The following is a 17590-nucleotide window of genomic DNA, read 5'->3' as shown; positions in this document are numbered from 1 at the left end:
GGATGTAACTGTCAGGATGTCTTCAAATACCTCAATATTCAGCGAGATGTATTCATATACTAATGTTAGTTAGCTTTCAACACTTGACTTTGGACGTACGAATCCCAAGTGTCTACAAAAAACGTAGTAATTGGGGCTGTCAGTTTAAGTGAACTGTCAAGATTCATTGTTGCTGTTCTGGTTTATAATGGTACCTGTCTGAAGATTATAATAGAACATTTGAAAATAACACATTAGTATCTCTTGAAGTTTTAATTGAGTACATAAACCTGTTGAAAAATGATAGTGCAGGAGTCTTAATATATCGTTTCACTCCAATCAACTCTCAAAGAGTCCTCTGCACGTGTCAACATTTGTTTTGGCCCAATCCTCATCAAAAAAAAAAAAAATTGCTCCAGCTGTCTCAAGTTCAAATGGTGCAGTCTCCAGATTCGGTTTCAGTTTTTTTCACAGATATTCCATAGAATTAAGATCTGGGCTGTTCAAGAGCCACTGTAGTCCAATATTTTGTTCTGAGCTATTTTTATGAGATTTTAGCAGTGTTTTTCTGGGTCTTTATACTGTTTGAGGACCCATATGACCTGCCACTGAAGCCAAGTATTCTGACACTTGGCAGCACATTTACTTCAGAATTTCCTTGTTAGTATGACATTTATTGTACCCGCACAGAATGAAGACACCCTGTTCCGGAAGGGCAATAAAAGGTGAACATTCTCCATGTTTCACAGTAGTAAAGTGGTATTAAAGTTAAAATGGAATATAATTTTGAAAATGCCAGTTTTCAAATGACAATTGTACCTGGAATTCATCAAAGATTTAAATTGAGAAACCCTTAAAAAAAGATGACATTTTCTACTCGCATCAATTTTTTTTTAATGCAAACCAATAGCAAAATGAAGTCACCTTTCAGAAATATTAAAAGCTGCCTTATTGACATGTATATGTGTTTATTTGACATTTTTTATAAACAAAACAAATTCTGTAACAGTAGCATCCTCCATGTTTTTTATATATACCAGGTAAAAACTTAAAAAAATAAATAGCTTAAAAGGAAGCCTTAATCATCAAATTTTATGGTCCTTCATTGAAGGGATATAGGCCTAATGCTCCCTCTATTTTCTCTCTTTACATACTGTAACTGAACAGGAATGAAGAATAAAATAATATGTATGAAAGGTTGAAAGCTTGTGTTGAGATATGATCGTTGACACTGTTAAGGAACATATGACAGGAAAATGGCCATTGTAATGATATGACATGAAATGCATCTTAATTTTAGCGTAAAGTCAAATTGTGTTCATGCTGTACTCAAGATATTCTTTAAGCCTCATACCATTGACTGCAACATAAATCAGGATAATTCGTTGTCTGGGGTTACACGTGAAATAGTTGCTGAATTTCTGAATTAAAATTCTTTGACCTTGCCAGAAATTGGCACTGAAAATATTTTTTGTTTGGCAAAAGCAGTTACAGTAAATAGTTATCGAGAGCCCAAGATCCTTCCTTATTTTGATGTCAGTGAAAGGCTTACTCATGTAGAAAAAGAAATCACATTTTCCATCATAAATCAATTTCCTGTGTGTAGAAATAAGAAGCAGTTTACAGGAGCACACGCTGAGAAAGCTTAAAACCACAACACACTAATCTGGCCTCCCTCAGCAACTGAGATAAAATTGAAGCAGCCTAAGGGACTAAGTTCTGCGGAGGACAGAATGTCAAAGTAAAGAATACAATATTTACACAATGCTGCACAATAGTAGGCTTAATGCCATTTTTTTTAGCCCCACTCTAAATGAGAGCTAATTTCCAAATATATTCTGTAAAACGGACTAAATCTAACTCCAATAAATTAGTTGTCATTTAAAGTGGAGAATATAAAACACAGCACCTTGATCTAGCATCTATAAAAGGCATCCCATGACATTTCCGAGGTAGTTTTCCATTGGTTACTTTCAACAGTGGTTGTCAACAGTCCAAAAATTAGACGGCAAAACCATACTCAGGCAAATGCACTTAGTGTGATGTGATGCAATCTGTTGATAAGTGCAGTCAGATCAAAAGGGGAATTGTTCGATCCACTCGTGTTCCTCATGAGCACTCGAGGTTAAAACATTCGCCGGACACGGGCGCAGGTTTTTTATTGGGGTCACACTTTCCCGGTTCAACATTCTTGCCAGTGTAGTCTATACAGAAGATGCTGCGGCGCCGCTCGCCCTGACCACAAGTTCGTGAGCAGGCCGACCAAGGTCCCATCTGCCAGATGGGACAGGGCTGATCCCCGCAGGCCCTGATGTCCATTGGCCTCAGGTCTTTATCACAAAGGCTTGAGAGAAAGCCCGCTTTGTCTTTGCACTCCACATTCCTCCTGGACCACCCCGAGCCGCAGCTTTTCGAGCACTCGGACCACTCTCCCAGAACCCAGTCCGGCACGCTGAAAGGGTGAATCACATGTAAAGATGCTGAGGAGCCCTTCTTCTCTTTGGACTTAAACACAACATCTCTGGGGATAAAAAAGGAATATTTCACTTTCGGGGGACTGCTGTCCCCCGCTGTGGCCAGAAGTTGGATGATGATGGCCTCCTTAAGCCGCATGAAACTCTGGATTCTTTCCAAAGTGGTGGAGGAACCGCTGTATTTTAGCACAGCACCAAGTACGGGAATGTCCTGTTCCACCGTGGATACTGAGAAGTTTCCGTTGAGGATGTAACTTCCGCTCTCTCTCATTATAGCCAGATAATTCCCGTCGTGTTTGATTCCTCTGTGGCTCCTTTGTTTGATATCAATATTGGTCGCACCGGCAGGGATTGTGACAATGTCACTGTATCCGTAGCTGTAAGTGAAGAATAAGTCATGATTTAAATACACTGTATCTTTTTTCACTGTAAAGACTTTGTGGCAAAAAGTCTATTTTTACAACATCTTCTTACACTCAAAAATATATGTTTGATTCATTAAGCATAATTAATAATTAATAAGCATAATTAATATCAGGAAGCTCACTTTCAGCTGACTTTCAGTAAACTCTTGCATGTGTAGGGTATTTACAATGATACCAATGCATCAAATATAGTATAGCGTTTGTTGAGATTAAATGGTACTCGCTAACGCACTAATGATGATTGTGATTGCTAACTATTTACCATAGGCAAATTTTGATAGATAGGTAATCTACAACGAGTGGTTACACACACTCATTCCAATTTACTTTCAACCTGAGTAGATTATTAAAAAAAAATAAATAAATAAATAAAATAATATATATATATATATATATATATATATATATATATATATATATATATATATATATATATATATATATATATATATTTATATATATATATATATATATATATATATATATATATATATATATATATATAGATAGATAGATAGATATATATATAGATATATATATATAGATATATATTTTATTATTATTATTTATTCAAAAATAATCAATGGAGTAATCAAGTTTAAAATGATTTGGTAGTGACAACCCTAAAGAAAAATTAATCCTCCATCAATAATGTTATCAAAATCAGTGTTTTAGAGGGCTTTTCCAAACTTGACTAGTACTGCATGTTCAAGTTGGGGTATAATAATCGATATTGTGTAAATTAATAGAACAATTGATATTCAATGTAGAAATATTCCTGTTCAGAAACTTACATTGCCTTGTTGTAAGATCCAGTGATCTTCCTGCAGGTAAGCCCGTTTCCTCCACACATGCCACATTTATCCACTCTCTTAGTGGATCCGATCACCTGATCGCAGCCTGCCTTCACACACTGGCCTCGGACGCACACAGATGTGGTGTCAGGACCACAAGGTGTTCCATCAATTACCTACACAAATATATTGCATTGTTTTAGTTCACATTATACCATTTTTTGTGTGCATTTTAGCATTTCTAATATGACAATAAATATTCTGCACTAAGTACTAAATATATTATAAAAAGCGGTTGAGTATTGCCAAATTACTGAATAAAAAATAATCTGAAAGAAAAAAAAATCCAATTCAGACCTGATTTATATCATTTGAATCTATTCGTAAGTCTTTCTCTGAATGTTAATAAATCTTTTATGCTGTAAGCATGTACCTTGGATTCGAACACCTTAAACTCACTGCTGCCCCTGGCCCGGCAGAAGAGTTTGCATCTGTCTTTAGGAGACACGCCAGCATACTTTGGTATCCAATGTTTCATGTTGCCATTGTAGTCCAGGTAGTTTGGACTGTTGTACTTCTCACACTGCTCCTCTCGAAAACTTTTCCCTGTTGGGGGAAAAAGGAGAACAAAGCTGTCAGCAACCGCATGTTTTATAACCATTGTTTTTTTATAATCATTGTAACAAATATCATTGTACTTTGGAGATTAAATCCAGAAGAAAACTACTCAGCTTTCTTTGAACCATAATTTTCAAATTTGGTGGTCCAAATCAGTTGATGGCTTTGCACTGCATTTTTGCAAACAATAAGTCAGACATTTTTTTTTCCATTGTTTGGCTGGTTCTGCAAAGTTTCACACTCAGGTGAAACTTGTATATACTAAAAGTAGAACTCAGAATGGCACCTCATGTCCCTGATCCCTAAATTTTGCTGATGTTCGCTTGGCGGTTGACAAATACTTTTGATGCATTACAGCCAGTGGCCACATTCTTGCTAAAGCTCCAAAAGTGTATGCCAATTGCTAAAATAAAGCAAAAGAACAAATGGAAGTAGTAAATATGGCAACTAATGCAATGACATCTGGGTAGTAAACAAGTATTTCCAATTTAAATCATGAAGTCACAATAACCGACCAGGATTCTACCTTGTGTGCGCTCAGACAGGCAGAGCATGCTCCAGTCCCATTAATTTCCAAACATCTGTGTTTTAAAGCAATCAAGAGCTCATGCTTGAACAGTTTCCATCTGTACTGCCTGGTGCAATAGCCACTCCCTTTTTGGGGCACTCAGAATAATCGAACGGCAAAGTTGAACTATGCTCTGAGTTTCCAAACTGTCAGGGTGAAGCAGTTCATGCAGTTCAAGCATATTTCCAAATGTACGCACAATTACGAAGGGGGGCATGCTCGACTGTTTTCAGTCTGGGTTTTTGTAAAATAAATCTCACCAAAAAATGTAATGTATCCATCTTTTTTTCTTCTTGATGCATTTGACTTGGAGTCAGAAATATACGGTATGTTCAGGCAAACAGAAGTGCATTATCACAACACCAGAATGGTGTGCATATCTTCTTATTTTTTATTTAATTTTTTTAAAATATTTTTTGACTCCTGGCCTTGTTGTGTTTTTACAGGGTTAGTAAAATGATTCAGATAGTGAACAGAAGCAGAGCTCATTGCATTGTATTATGCCAAATAAGGAAGACAATCTTGGTATGTTTACTTGTGATAAGTTATACACAAACACACTAACTGCCTTTCTTTTTTGTGTTGTCCAAAGGCGTATGTATAGCTAGTACATATGTATGTATTCGGTATATATTTGGGTGGAAAATATGATCTAAAGGAGAAGGAAATCCTATATTTGAGCAAAACTACTACTCATTTCAGCAAAATCCACATTTTCGGTGTTATATTATAGTACATGTAGTACAACTATGTAATCTTTCATTACTTAGAGTTGTTATGTCAAACACACCACAAGTTTCATGTATCCTATTGAGAGGAATACCTTCCAATCCATAGTTTACAAAGCTCGTTGTATAAAGACCTGCTGTTTCGGACGAGAAATGACAAAGGAGATCCAAAAAGTCTGCACACGAGTGTACAAATGGTGTATTTTTATGATGGATGAAAAAAAAATAACAAATAGATCAAGATTATTACATTATTTCAAAACGTTCCCATCACCATTGCAGGATTATTTTAGAAGCATCTTAGAAGTTTTGTTCCGATTTATTCATTTATTGCTTTCTGGTAGCAACCTGAAAGTTCTGCTATTTTGAACTGTTGGAAATGTATTCCACCTTGTCTAAGGCCCCATTGGGATTCCAAGAAAAACAGATCAAATAAATGAATTACCTTTGCAGGATTTTTCACACAAAATAAAAACTCACATTTAAACAGAGATGTGTAAACGCTCTATAATGAACGAACTATTGATTTGGGGGCTAAAAATGAGATAAAGCGCCTGAACTTGCGTCTCACCATTGTCGTCACAAGGCTGTGTGTTGCAGGACTGGTACTGAACCCTCTGTCCCTCACAATAGTTGCCCCCATTCTGAGGCTCGGGGTTTGTACACTCCCTATAGGAGAACTCTACTCCACCTCCACATGTCCTGGAACAATGTTGCCATGGTCCCCACGTGCTCCAGCCACCGTCCACAACCACCTGTGGTGAAGAAAAAAGGGACAAAAACAGGCAGTAGTCAGAGAGCTTGCTTGCCACAGGAAGTCTCAACTGTACACCCGAAACCGCAGTCTGGGCTTCTGGTTCTGAGGCCGCAGTGGGTTGGCATGCCGTGACTCCAGGCTAATTCTGTGTTGAAGTGTGGCACGCGTCTCCTGTCTGCCCGTACCCACATTTTTGCTACATGTGTCACTCACTACTTGTGGAGCCTGCCATGCTTTTGCTTGCTGAGGCGCAATTTTAAGGCTGCGCGCCTTTTCCAGAGGTTTAATGACTCTGGGACAGCTCAACTCCCAGCTGCCATTGTGTCTGGGCGCATAAACAGATGTGTGATCATAACACATGGATAAGCTATTATCCAGGGTACCCAGACTGAATTTTCAAACTTAAAAACACTCCACCAAGAACTCGGTACATTTACCATATTTTTACAGATGATATCGGTACATTTACCATATTTTTACAGATGATATCCATACATTATAGATAGATAGATAGATAGATAGATAGATAGATAGATAGATAGATAGATAGATAGATAGATAGATAGATAGATAGATAGATAGATAGATAGATAGATAGATAGATAGATAGATAGATGCTATATTCACAACATATTCACTGAACCCCAATAAAATGTCTACTCCTTATATATATATATATATATATATATATATATATATATATATATATATATATATATATATATATATATATATATATATATATATATATATATATATATATATATATAATCTTGATCATTAAATGCTTACACTTAATTTCTACATTACCTACATTACCGCGCTGGCCACGGGTGTAATCACTCTATTCATAAAAGATGCCTACTGCATGAAGCAAATTGGGATAGGCACCAGCAAGCCTGCAACCTTTGTGCGGATAAGCGGCTCTAGAAAACGGACGGATGGATGGTATAATTTGCAGTCCTGTTCACATTACGTTACAGGCTGTCCCCAAACACTATTTACATTTATAAATGTGGCTGTGTCCTTCTTTTCAGAGTAACCATTACAATTCATGATATTTCACGATTGATGAATATTTTTTTCCCCCTCGAACTACTGGACACAAAACACTACACAGTATAATTCTTGGAAATGTAACCTGTTCTTAATACTATCTATCTAATTTTACTATTTCATTAACTAAAATATATAAAATAAACATATAATAGACATGAAATAATACTAATATTAAAAACAAACACAATCTCGTCTTAGCATTAGCTACATTAATACCTAATGCATGTACTGTATTCACTGTAAATGAAATGTTAACAAATACCATTTTTCTATCTGCAAACAAGTTTGTACACCTAATCACCTTGTATATTCTGCTATTCTTACCAGTGGCTCCAGCACCTCCTTTGTCAGCATGCACACTCCATGGAGGCATGTCCTGTTGAGACTACAAGGGGTGCCGTCAGCCCAGGGCAGGCTGCCATTCTTTGTGGAGCACTGGGATGTTCCATCCTCTTGGCACCAGAGCTGGCTACAAATATCACTGTCTGTTGTGTTGGGACAATGGAAGAATTCCTCTCCAAAAATCTGTTGGCACTGATGGTCTAGGGTGTATTTGGTGCCTGGTAGCTCCTTGGGTAATGGCAAGCTGCTCTCTGGAACATCCAGCAGGCAGTCTCCTGTGGCGACAATACAGAGCAATAGTGAAAAAGATTGATCATACTGAGGTCAAAGGCGACCTTGGTTTTTCTGCCAATGCAGTACTTGTGAAAGTTTTTTTGTGTGGTGACAGCAGAAGAAAAGCATTCATGTTTGTGTCTTAAATATTGAACTAATAAAATTAAACAACACAATGTGCTTTTATAGACAAGTCTGTAATTACAGTCTGAATCGAGCTATTCATTCAATGAGTGTTTTGTCTGGAGTAACATTCCCTGTTTGGAATCAACATGTTTTGCCACGAGAGCTTTCTTTGGAGACAACTGATAAAGAGCATATTTTGCTGACAGTCACTATTTCTTTTGGCTCTAGAGGGCAAATGGGAAGAAGTCCATGCATAGTAAGACCCAAAAGAACAAAAAAAAAGTAGTTCTAGTAAATACACAAGCAAGAAATGATACACAATGAGACCACTGTGAACAAAAGATTCCAAGCTGATTCAGAAGTAGATGTGGGACAACAGTGTGAGGAAATCCAGGGTGAGATAAACTATGCCTGTGGCTTGTAATTTATAGGGGTGGCATGTTAAAGCAGGAAAAACACAGTGAAGCAGAAATATCAGTGGAAATGATTCATCTCTGAATCAGACTTAATTACAGAGACTGCACACAAGACAGATGTCCACAATGACAACGGGTCTGCCCATATTAACGTGACTGATTTACATTAGAAATGGAATGAGACCTTGTTCGACAAGATCTCGAGGGATTAGAGCACGAGATTTTTTGGCCTTGCACAGCACCAGATCAATGTTTTGGGCCATTTTTTTTCTTGTGTCCGTACTGCTTATTTGAGTCAAAGTTGGCACCAAACAGGGCGATAAGGCCAGCCAACTTCAAAATAAACCTGATCATACTAAATAATATATGGTCACGTGCACCTTGATATGCTTTTGTTTTTAAGTTGATAATGGCAGCATGTCGCAACAATGGCCAACTTGAATCTAGCTTTTACTGCACAAATTGCTGTACTGGAGTGAATCAGTGTGGTGTTTATATCAAGAGTCATCCTGAAATAAAAAAAATAATAAAAATAATAATACCACTTTGTTTTGAATTCAGGAGACATAGAAATTACTTAATTAAAATGGCATTGTTTTGTATGCATTGACCAAAATTTATGCGGAGAAAGTTCTACAATCTCACAGTTTATATTTAAGTTAAAAAAAGGTTAAAAAAAGATAAATAATGGTAGAAAAAAGAATGATACTGCAAAGAAAGGTTCAAACATTGGAAAAAAAATACATTTCTTGCAAGTAAATGCAAAAGAAAATTTCAATTAGACATTGTGTCTTATTAAAAAACTGGCAAAGATTTCATCTCGTTTTTGCGGACTCAATCTCATGGACGTCTCCTTTGGATTTGTGTATCTTCCCATCCCTAATTTACACATTCACTTTTCTTACCATGACCATTGTCAAAGAACTCTGTGATGTAGAGTGCACTACAGGGGGACCAAGGCATGGTTTTGTTGAGGCTAACAAACAAAGGGGCCATCATGTGATGTCCTCCAAGATCCCCGAACAGACTCTCGCAGGCGTTGGAGTCATCATGGGGCATTTTCAGAGCATGACCTAAAGTAAGCAAAGAGTGTCAAGAAATAAGTTAAAATACAAAAAATATTATATATTTCTCAAATCCAATACACTAACCAAGTTCGTGTGCGGCAGTGAAAGCAGCTTGTAGGCCGTTGTCCTCGATTACAGAGCAGCTTTTCTCAGGATCACACATTGTCCCAATATCGGCAACACCCAGCGTATCACAACTGTTTTGTCCACAAATGTCCTACCACAAAGAAAACACAGGTCACTGTAACAGCAATAATATGTCAGGAAAAGAATGTATTCCATATCATTGCCTACAATAGAATTACTTGACAGATAAAATGCGAAAAAGATTCAGCTTTTGTGATTCCCTGTTGCTGCATATGATTGTGCATTATGTCATTAAAAGCAGCATGCCAAACAATTGCTCATTTAGACTACTACTAATGTGTTTTGATCATTTCATCGGCACAAGGCACACCCAACACAGTGTAATCAAATGTTTGTTGGAAAAAGAAGATCCAATACGAGAGATTTCATTAAAACAACAACTTCACAAATATAATAATGAGGTGGAAAAGATCGATCAACATCACAAGGGGACCAGAAAAAGACCTACCATACACAGTGCTTGCAAATTTTCATCTCAACGTTATAGAAATCCTTTTTACTGTCATGTCTTGGTATAAAACAGACATGGACTTTTTAACTCTGTCTCCTACTGTGGCTGATGGGGGTAAATACGCTACAACCAGGAGAACTCTCAAAGCACAGTACTAAGCAAAAAATAAATAAATAAATAATCTGCAAACAATGCAAATAAGCAAAAAAAAATAAAAATAAATCCAATCTAAAAACATACGATATAAGTGCAAAAAAAAGTCAAGCTGCTGCAAAAAATGCAAATATTACAAAAATAAAGCAAAAAAAAAAGATACAATCACAAATTATATGGTTGCAAATGTCAATCAAAATAAATGCAAAAAAAGTAAAAAAATAAATAAATATGCAGAAAGTTGACACCACACAATGGAAGGTACAAAGGGGCGGGACAAAAAAAATTGACCAGTCAGTCACACAGAAAAGTCCAAAAGAAGCTTCATTTACAAATTAAACATTTTACATTTAAACAAAAACTATGTAGTATTACCTTTATCTTACATGTCAGTTAAGTTTGCATACACGAAAGCATAACCGTTCAAAAATGAAATCTACATTAGACACATTCCCAATCCACTGTAATTGACAACACATCTGGTTTTGGAGCTGCAGTTGAGCACTGCTCAGCATGTTTGTACATCTTGTTCCACAAAAGCATCTGCCACTCAGCTCTACATCTATTGCCTTTATGTATGGTTCAGGACACAGGGGTATAAATATTACATTTGTAAAAGAGGGCTGTAAAAAGTCAATATTCATGTGCAACACTATTCACATATTTCCCTGAATGCAACAATGTAGATCATCAAAAAAGGGAGGCATGTCGTATAGGCTTTTTTGACTTTGGAAAAAATTTCTTACACGTATGAAATTGAACCTGAACCTAAGCATTCAAGCTGCGGCATGGGCATCACAATGTCAGGACTGATTTGTGGAGGTCCTAAAGTTAGCTCATCCATGGGGAGCCTTGCATCCTTTACATTTCAAAGTACATCTAAATGTGAATAGATAGAAAAACACCATTGCGTAAATGATGCCTTTTCTGATTGAATGCTATCAAAATGGGGAAACGACCGTTTGTCGCACTCACCGCATTACGAGATTTATGTAAGCTCATGAGTCAGTGAGTCATTTGGGTCTGAGCAGTCCAGACAAGTGGAATGCAGGAACATGAATGGATGAACAACGCAACCAAGGTTGCGTCAAAGGTTCCCCTAAGGAGCCACTGTTGGACCATTTTGATTTAAACGTGATATTAAAAGAGGAAGCCCTTTTTATTATTCAGTATGTATTAAATCATTTCAGTTTCAGGATCTTCTCAAATTTCTGGTTAATTTTGAGAATTGCAAGGCCTCTGCTGTTTTTTATGTCTTGAAATACTGCTTTAAGTGGGAAAAATAAAGTGCTAGTGAAATTAGGCAGTTGGTAAGAGCAGATCATCAAGCTAATTATTGGATTAAAAAAACTATTGAATGAATAAATAAAATGTGCCTGATTTATACTAAATAAATACTTGTGGCTGGCATCGCTTATAAAAAAAAACAAGAACTTTTAGGTTCATAAGATATTATGATGTTATAAGCTATTAGTCTCTACAAGAACTATTTGGTATCATTACCTAATATATATCAAGTTTAGTATCAATTTTATCGATCAATTTGTGTTTCTGGTGTTTGCTTTACCTAAAATATTTGCTTGGATTTTAGTATTTCAGATCAAAGCTATCCATCAAATTTGCCTCTTACCTCTCTGGTGAAGAGCATGGCAGTGTCATAGTGCTCTGGATGGCGTTGACTTGGAGGGTTGAAGAGCTGCTGCCAGGAGCAAAAGTTCCTGAGAGCTACCCCACCATTGCTGGAGACCTCTGGCCCAACCTCCTCATCCTCAACCACTAACAATTTCACTACCACCAAGTTCACAGAATTCTTTAAGCTGGGATGTTTGTAGAGTTGGGCAGCCATTGACATTAGGGTCAAAATATAGTGCTGTGGGAAGGAAAGAAAAAAAAGGTTGATGCCAGAGGAGTATAATTCATTGAAATATTTTCAGATATTCTTTGAAAAATATAGTTTTACACCAAGATTGTGGTTAGCATTTTTTTATTTAAAGGATTGAGCAGACATTCAAGCAGGTACAGATGCAAATGTAATCCTCTTAACTATTTTTATATGTCCCCAAACGGAATTAGAGGGAGAAAAACAATCTGGAGGAAGTGAGAGTTTGGGACTCATATAGCAATTAGCTGTTAACTCATTCATTGCCACTGCACAGCTAGAGATGTCAAATGCACGATTACTTGGCTGCCAATGAGTCAATGCCATGACAGGAACAGTCTTTTCCTTTTCAAATTGAGAGCAAATTAATTAGAACACTACAAAACTTACAGTGACTCCTGTGCAAAACACTGCATGCCTTTCTTTTATTCATGCTTTTGTTATGTTAAGTTTTACACAAATGATGTTTGTCATTATTGATTAATTTTTTCAGCAGACAAGCTCAGCCAGAAATAAAACAGATTATGCAACACAATTCATTCTGAATAAAATAAGCAAACAAATAAAAAAAAAACCCACACAAATACATATTTGGGATAGAATGTCTGGACTCAGTAAAGACGTATAAATACGTCTTTGGAATTGAATGACCAATTAAAAAAAATACTGTATGTAAGTACCTGTGGTTCAATGTCTGTTCTCTGGAAGGACATACAGTATAAATACATTTTTGGGGTGAAATTAGCTAAATAATATGTGCATAAAGGGAACTAATGATATGAAATGTCCCCAATTTTAAATAAAAGGATTGAGATGATTTGCGGTGTGTTTTCCATTGTTGCTACATTTATGAGCAGGCACCTTTTTGCTGTTGTTGTTTTTTTGTATTTTTATAAAGTGGAGAAATCATTCTGGCTGATTTTGGAGGGAATGAGAGTAGCAGATGTCCTGAAGCCTCCGAGTAATGTGGAATATTTTGACTTCTCCATGCCTGGAGCTAAGTGAATAATTAAGATTGATCGTCTTTCTGGACTTGAAACTGGAAAGACTTGTATTCAAACAAGCTTATGTTCACTAGCCATGACTTTTATGTGAAGCACGCTTTCTCAACTCGGGCGTTTTTTTTTTCTGTATTTTTTTTTTCCCAGAACCAGTAAAACAGTCGTATCATTTTGAGCCGTGCAGGGTCTCTAATTACCTCCGTGGATAGTAGGTTTTCCTTGTTTTACTTTTTTTTTTTTTAATGCATAGACTATCGTGCCAAGATTCCATTCTGCCTGTGTTACATCACGGAGTGTGTGGCAACTAGTTTGTCGTCACAAAAACATGTCATAATATGTGCCGTTTGACATCTGTTAATCTTGATCAATAACAGCCCAATAATTGCATTAGATTGTGGCCACATACATTCCTGCAAGCCGACAACAGTAATTTCCAAATTTATTGATGTGTTTTGTGATTTGGAAATGTCCTGTCATGCGAACTGGAAGTGCACCATTGAATTTGCCATTGCTATGCATGGAATGCTCTTTACATATTCAAGTTCTGAATCATGGGAAGTATCTTCCATGATGCAGCTGACCTGCTGCCAAATCATGATCAAGTCCCAAGGAATGTTTCAGCCTGTTATGCCCAAGAGAGCGTTAAATCAAATTGAATACAATATTTTCGTAAGAATACATTGATTTATTCATTTTATTTATTTTCGCTTTCTTAGTTGGACCCAATTGCAGCATTATGATGAAGGATACTAGAGAAGTTCAATTTGGAAGAATATGGGCCGGATTCATTTCACTATGAAAGAGATGTAAGCGAGATGTCTGACCTTGATTTCATCCCCATAGAAGTGGGTCATGCTTGAATCTGCCACCGCCAGGGTCTCGATGAAGCGTGGCGCTGAAACGAAGCGTCTCCGGCGAGGTTCCCTCCGCGCGTCACTGCCATCACGCGTCAAACTTTCCCACTTGTTTTTCTCCGGTCCACTTGCTTCGACCGCGTGATCAAAAAGGAGAGAGACACCGTGGCTTTTGGACAAAGTCCTTCTCTTGATCACATGCAGCTGCTCGGCCGAGTGTGACCCAAAGCCTCCTCGAAATTTGGGTTCAATTAGGTACTCTGTCCCCTCCGTTATGAAGGAGCCGTAGACGCCCGAGCACAGACTCAGAGCCACAAGTGAATGTCGATCTTGATCAACGTTCCCTGAATAAAAGCAGTCTCTCAGCTGTCCTTCACTCTCATTCGTCAGGTTGATGAAATTGCGGAGCTCCTCGCCCAGATGTTGCGCACCTGAGGCGCTGCGTAAAGCGCCGACATCTTTGGCTCGCAGGCGCTGTACGGTCAAAAAAGGTGAAATGAAACCGGTGTCGGGGATTAGATTGAGAGTCAGCTCTTTGCCGAATGCGTTGAGGATGACTCTCGCCTGGTCCTCGCTTCTTTTCCAAAAGCGACCGCTGACTCTTCCGTTTATCCGAACAGGTACAACATCCTCGGATTCAAACCAAGTGGAGAGCGCTGGATGGAAGACGCACAAAAGCAGCAAACAAGCAACGGGGCACATCTTCTGCAAGCCAAATTTATCTCGCACAATATGTGCTTCCTTAATCTTCTAGAACGCTTCTCACGTGACGATCTTAGTCCTGTAACGTCACTCTTAGTCAAAGTGTGTCTATACTTGTAATGCTGGTGTGTGTGTTTGTGTTTGTGAGTGTTCCGAACCGAGCTCGGTCCTTGTGTCACTCACCAGCGTCACTCGCTGCAGTCTGGACACGGCGGGTCTATTTATACGTTCCGTTCTTCTCCAGACAGGGGGCGGTGGGGGTGTATTTTTGATCATCTCGCTTGCTGGAAATCCTCCTCCCACTCGTACTCGAGAAACTAGAGGATAAAACGGACCCGAGAGAATGAGAATAAGCCTCCTCTTATACCCTTGTGGAGATACTATAATTAACCCAGCTTGTTGCATGTTTAGGCTGGACATGGGCGCTATGCATAGCTGCGTGCCGGCTAGTTATTTCAAAGTGGTGTATGTTGGGGGGGTGCTTAAACACAAGCCACCCTCGAGGTCAATCGGATTTATTGCGCCCCTTGTTGCATAGAAAAACGTGGCTTTACAGTCATCACCACTGCAAATGCCTGGGCTATTGTAGTCATAATCAGGGACTTGTTTCCATGTCTGATATGAGTTGGTATGCTAGTGATTTTAAATAATAATATTCCATCCAGGGCGGTATGAAGACTCCATGATTAGCAGGTCCGCCTCCCAGTGCAGAGGTCGTGGATTCAATACTGACTCCGGCCTTCCTGTGTGGGGTTTGCTTGTTGTCCCCTTGCCTGAATGGGTGTCCTCCGGGCATTTCGGTTTCCTTTCACATTCCCTTAAAAATGCATGGTGTTGAACACAACAAAATGCCCTTGGGTGTGTTTGTGAGTGTGCATATAGCTTGCCCTACGATGGGCTGGAGAACAGGTTGAGAACAGCTGGAATGGAATCTGGAGCACCTACAAACCTAGCGAGGATAGTAAGAAGGACGTATATTCCATCCAGGTACCTAGCCAGAAAATTTTCTGTGGGGCGACCAGGGGTAGTACTCCCAGTCAGGGATTCATGACATAAAATTTGATTATTAAATTCAAATGTTAATATGCAGTTGTCAGAAATAACTGGCTGGTATTAAGTGTTCTAAGAATTCCACATGCATGTAAAACTGGCAGAAAAAAAATCATGGGTATCAAAACTTTCCCCAGGGTGCAGAGGTGGCCAACAGATTTGCCAAAGATTGAATAGGGGTTGCCTTGGCCACCTGGTTACATCGTAATCAACTGCAATTGAGACAAACCCAACCTTGCACACCTATGCACATGCACACATTCATATCTACTTACAGTATATAAAAATATTTATACAGCACCAATCAAATGTCTGGAAACATCTACATATTCAAATGGTCTCAAGCACAGGTTATTAAGTCTTGCTAATGCCTCACCTAAATCGTAAAACTGACAGGGAAAATATCAAGATTTACAAAACTGTTAATGTGCCCAAAAATCTAAGTAAAAACATTCTGTTTTTATGATCATTTTTTGCTCATCAAATAATTGGATGAACAATCATTTGTACTACGGATGACTTAAGTCTATCATTCAGGTGATTTATTATTATTATTACTATTATTATTATTATTATTATTATTATTATTATTATTATTATTATTATTATTGTTAAATTGACTTGGTTCTTGTAAGATAAGTTTTTTGCTCCATTTACAGAACTTTGTATGTAACGGAAATTGTTTTAAAGGGCTCTTTAAATAATTGGGATGAGTTGAGTATAAGACTTGCTTAACGGTATTCAGATATCCTATACGAATCTCTTAGGCGCACCTCAACAATCCTACAGAGCTCCCACTACAATCGTAGAAATCTAACTTTCTGAAACTATCAGGTCTACATGGGACGTTTTTGCAGCATGTTTATTGCAATTTGGTGTCCTTCTCTTTTCACCAAGTGAAAGCACGATAGTGTAGTCCCAAAACCTTAAAAAGAACCTCCGCGTTTCTGATTTAATACTTGTTTGACAATCCACCAGATAGCGCCAGAGTACAAGACATTTTTTACAACGGTACGGTGGTGCTGAAGCTATGACGGTTGCAAACGCCAGCAGATGTCGATCTTTGCCTGTTAGCGTTTGGCAATCGTGGCGCAAACGATTGACCCTGCAAAAACCAGTCTATGATGCTCATGAAAATGTCTTTTTTGTTCAAAGTACAGTAAACAGAGACATTTGTCATTTTCCCAAACGTTGAAAGTTTTTTTGATGCGGGTTAACATGTTCCAAATCATAGCACTTCAAATCACGATAGGCATACTCATGTAATGTTTTTTTTCTTTTCTTTTCCAAATTTGAACGCAAATGCCAAGTTACTGTGCAGGTGCATGCAATTAGAGCAAGTCGTTGTATGAGGCCGTCTCGGAGAGTCTCGTGAGTGGGGGCAAGTGGGAGGGCTGATGATGCTCGGGCTGCTGTCACACATGCTGCACAGCAACAATAATATTTGGAGAGTTACAAGTGGCTGCGGTCTGCAGCACAAGCCGAGATGCATGAACAATGAACTCTCTCTCATGCGCACACCTATAGCTGACAGAGGTCATATTGTTGCGCATGCTTCGAATTTTAGGTGCATGGCCACAGATCGACGAAATAATGGCTAAAGAGCAAAGCGAATGGAAATTGTAGTTTTTTTGTTTTTTTTTAAAGAGTGCTTCTTTACAAAAAAAATTGTATGTAAATACAACCTAACGGACTGAAAGGGGTGACTTATATTAAGTAGAGCAACT

The 17590-nt window shown here is 38.0% G+C and overlaps 1 protein-coding gene across 1 annotated transcript; it reads right to left on the bottom strand.

Moving 5' to 3' along the window:
• Nucleotides 1–870: 870 nt before the first annotated feature.
• LOC148415697 (A disintegrin and metalloproteinase with thrombospondin motifs 8-like) lies at nucleotides 871–14987 on the bottom strand. The gene is made up of 9 exons (XM_088428317.1): nucleotides 14082–14987; nucleotides 12008–12247; nucleotides 9711–9843; nucleotides 9465–9632; nucleotides 7727–8019; nucleotides 6158–6341; nucleotides 4106–4278; nucleotides 3673–3848; nucleotides 871–2830 (listed from the first exon to the last, which is right to left on the bottom strand). Exons 1-9 carry the CDS (start codon nucleotides 14811–14813, stop codon nucleotides 2089–2091), a joined length of 2841 nt encoding a protein of 946 aa, XP_088284443.1. The 5' UTR covers nucleotides 14814–14987; the 3' UTR covers nucleotides 871–2088.
• Nucleotides 14988–17590: the final 2603 nt, after the last annotated feature.

The sequence above is a fragment of the Hippichthys cyanospilos genome, chromosome 11 (genome assembly GCF_059441005.1).
Source record: "Hippichthys cyanospilos isolate Australia breed blue-spotted pipefish chromosome 11, RoL_Hcya_1.0, whole genome shotgun sequence".
Lineage (NCBI taxonomy): Eukaryota > Metazoa > Chordata > Actinopteri > Syngnathiformes > Syngnathidae > Hippichthys > Hippichthys cyanospilos.
Note: the sequence above shows the minus strand (reverse complement) of the source record. Positions and strands in the feature narration are given on the sequence as shown.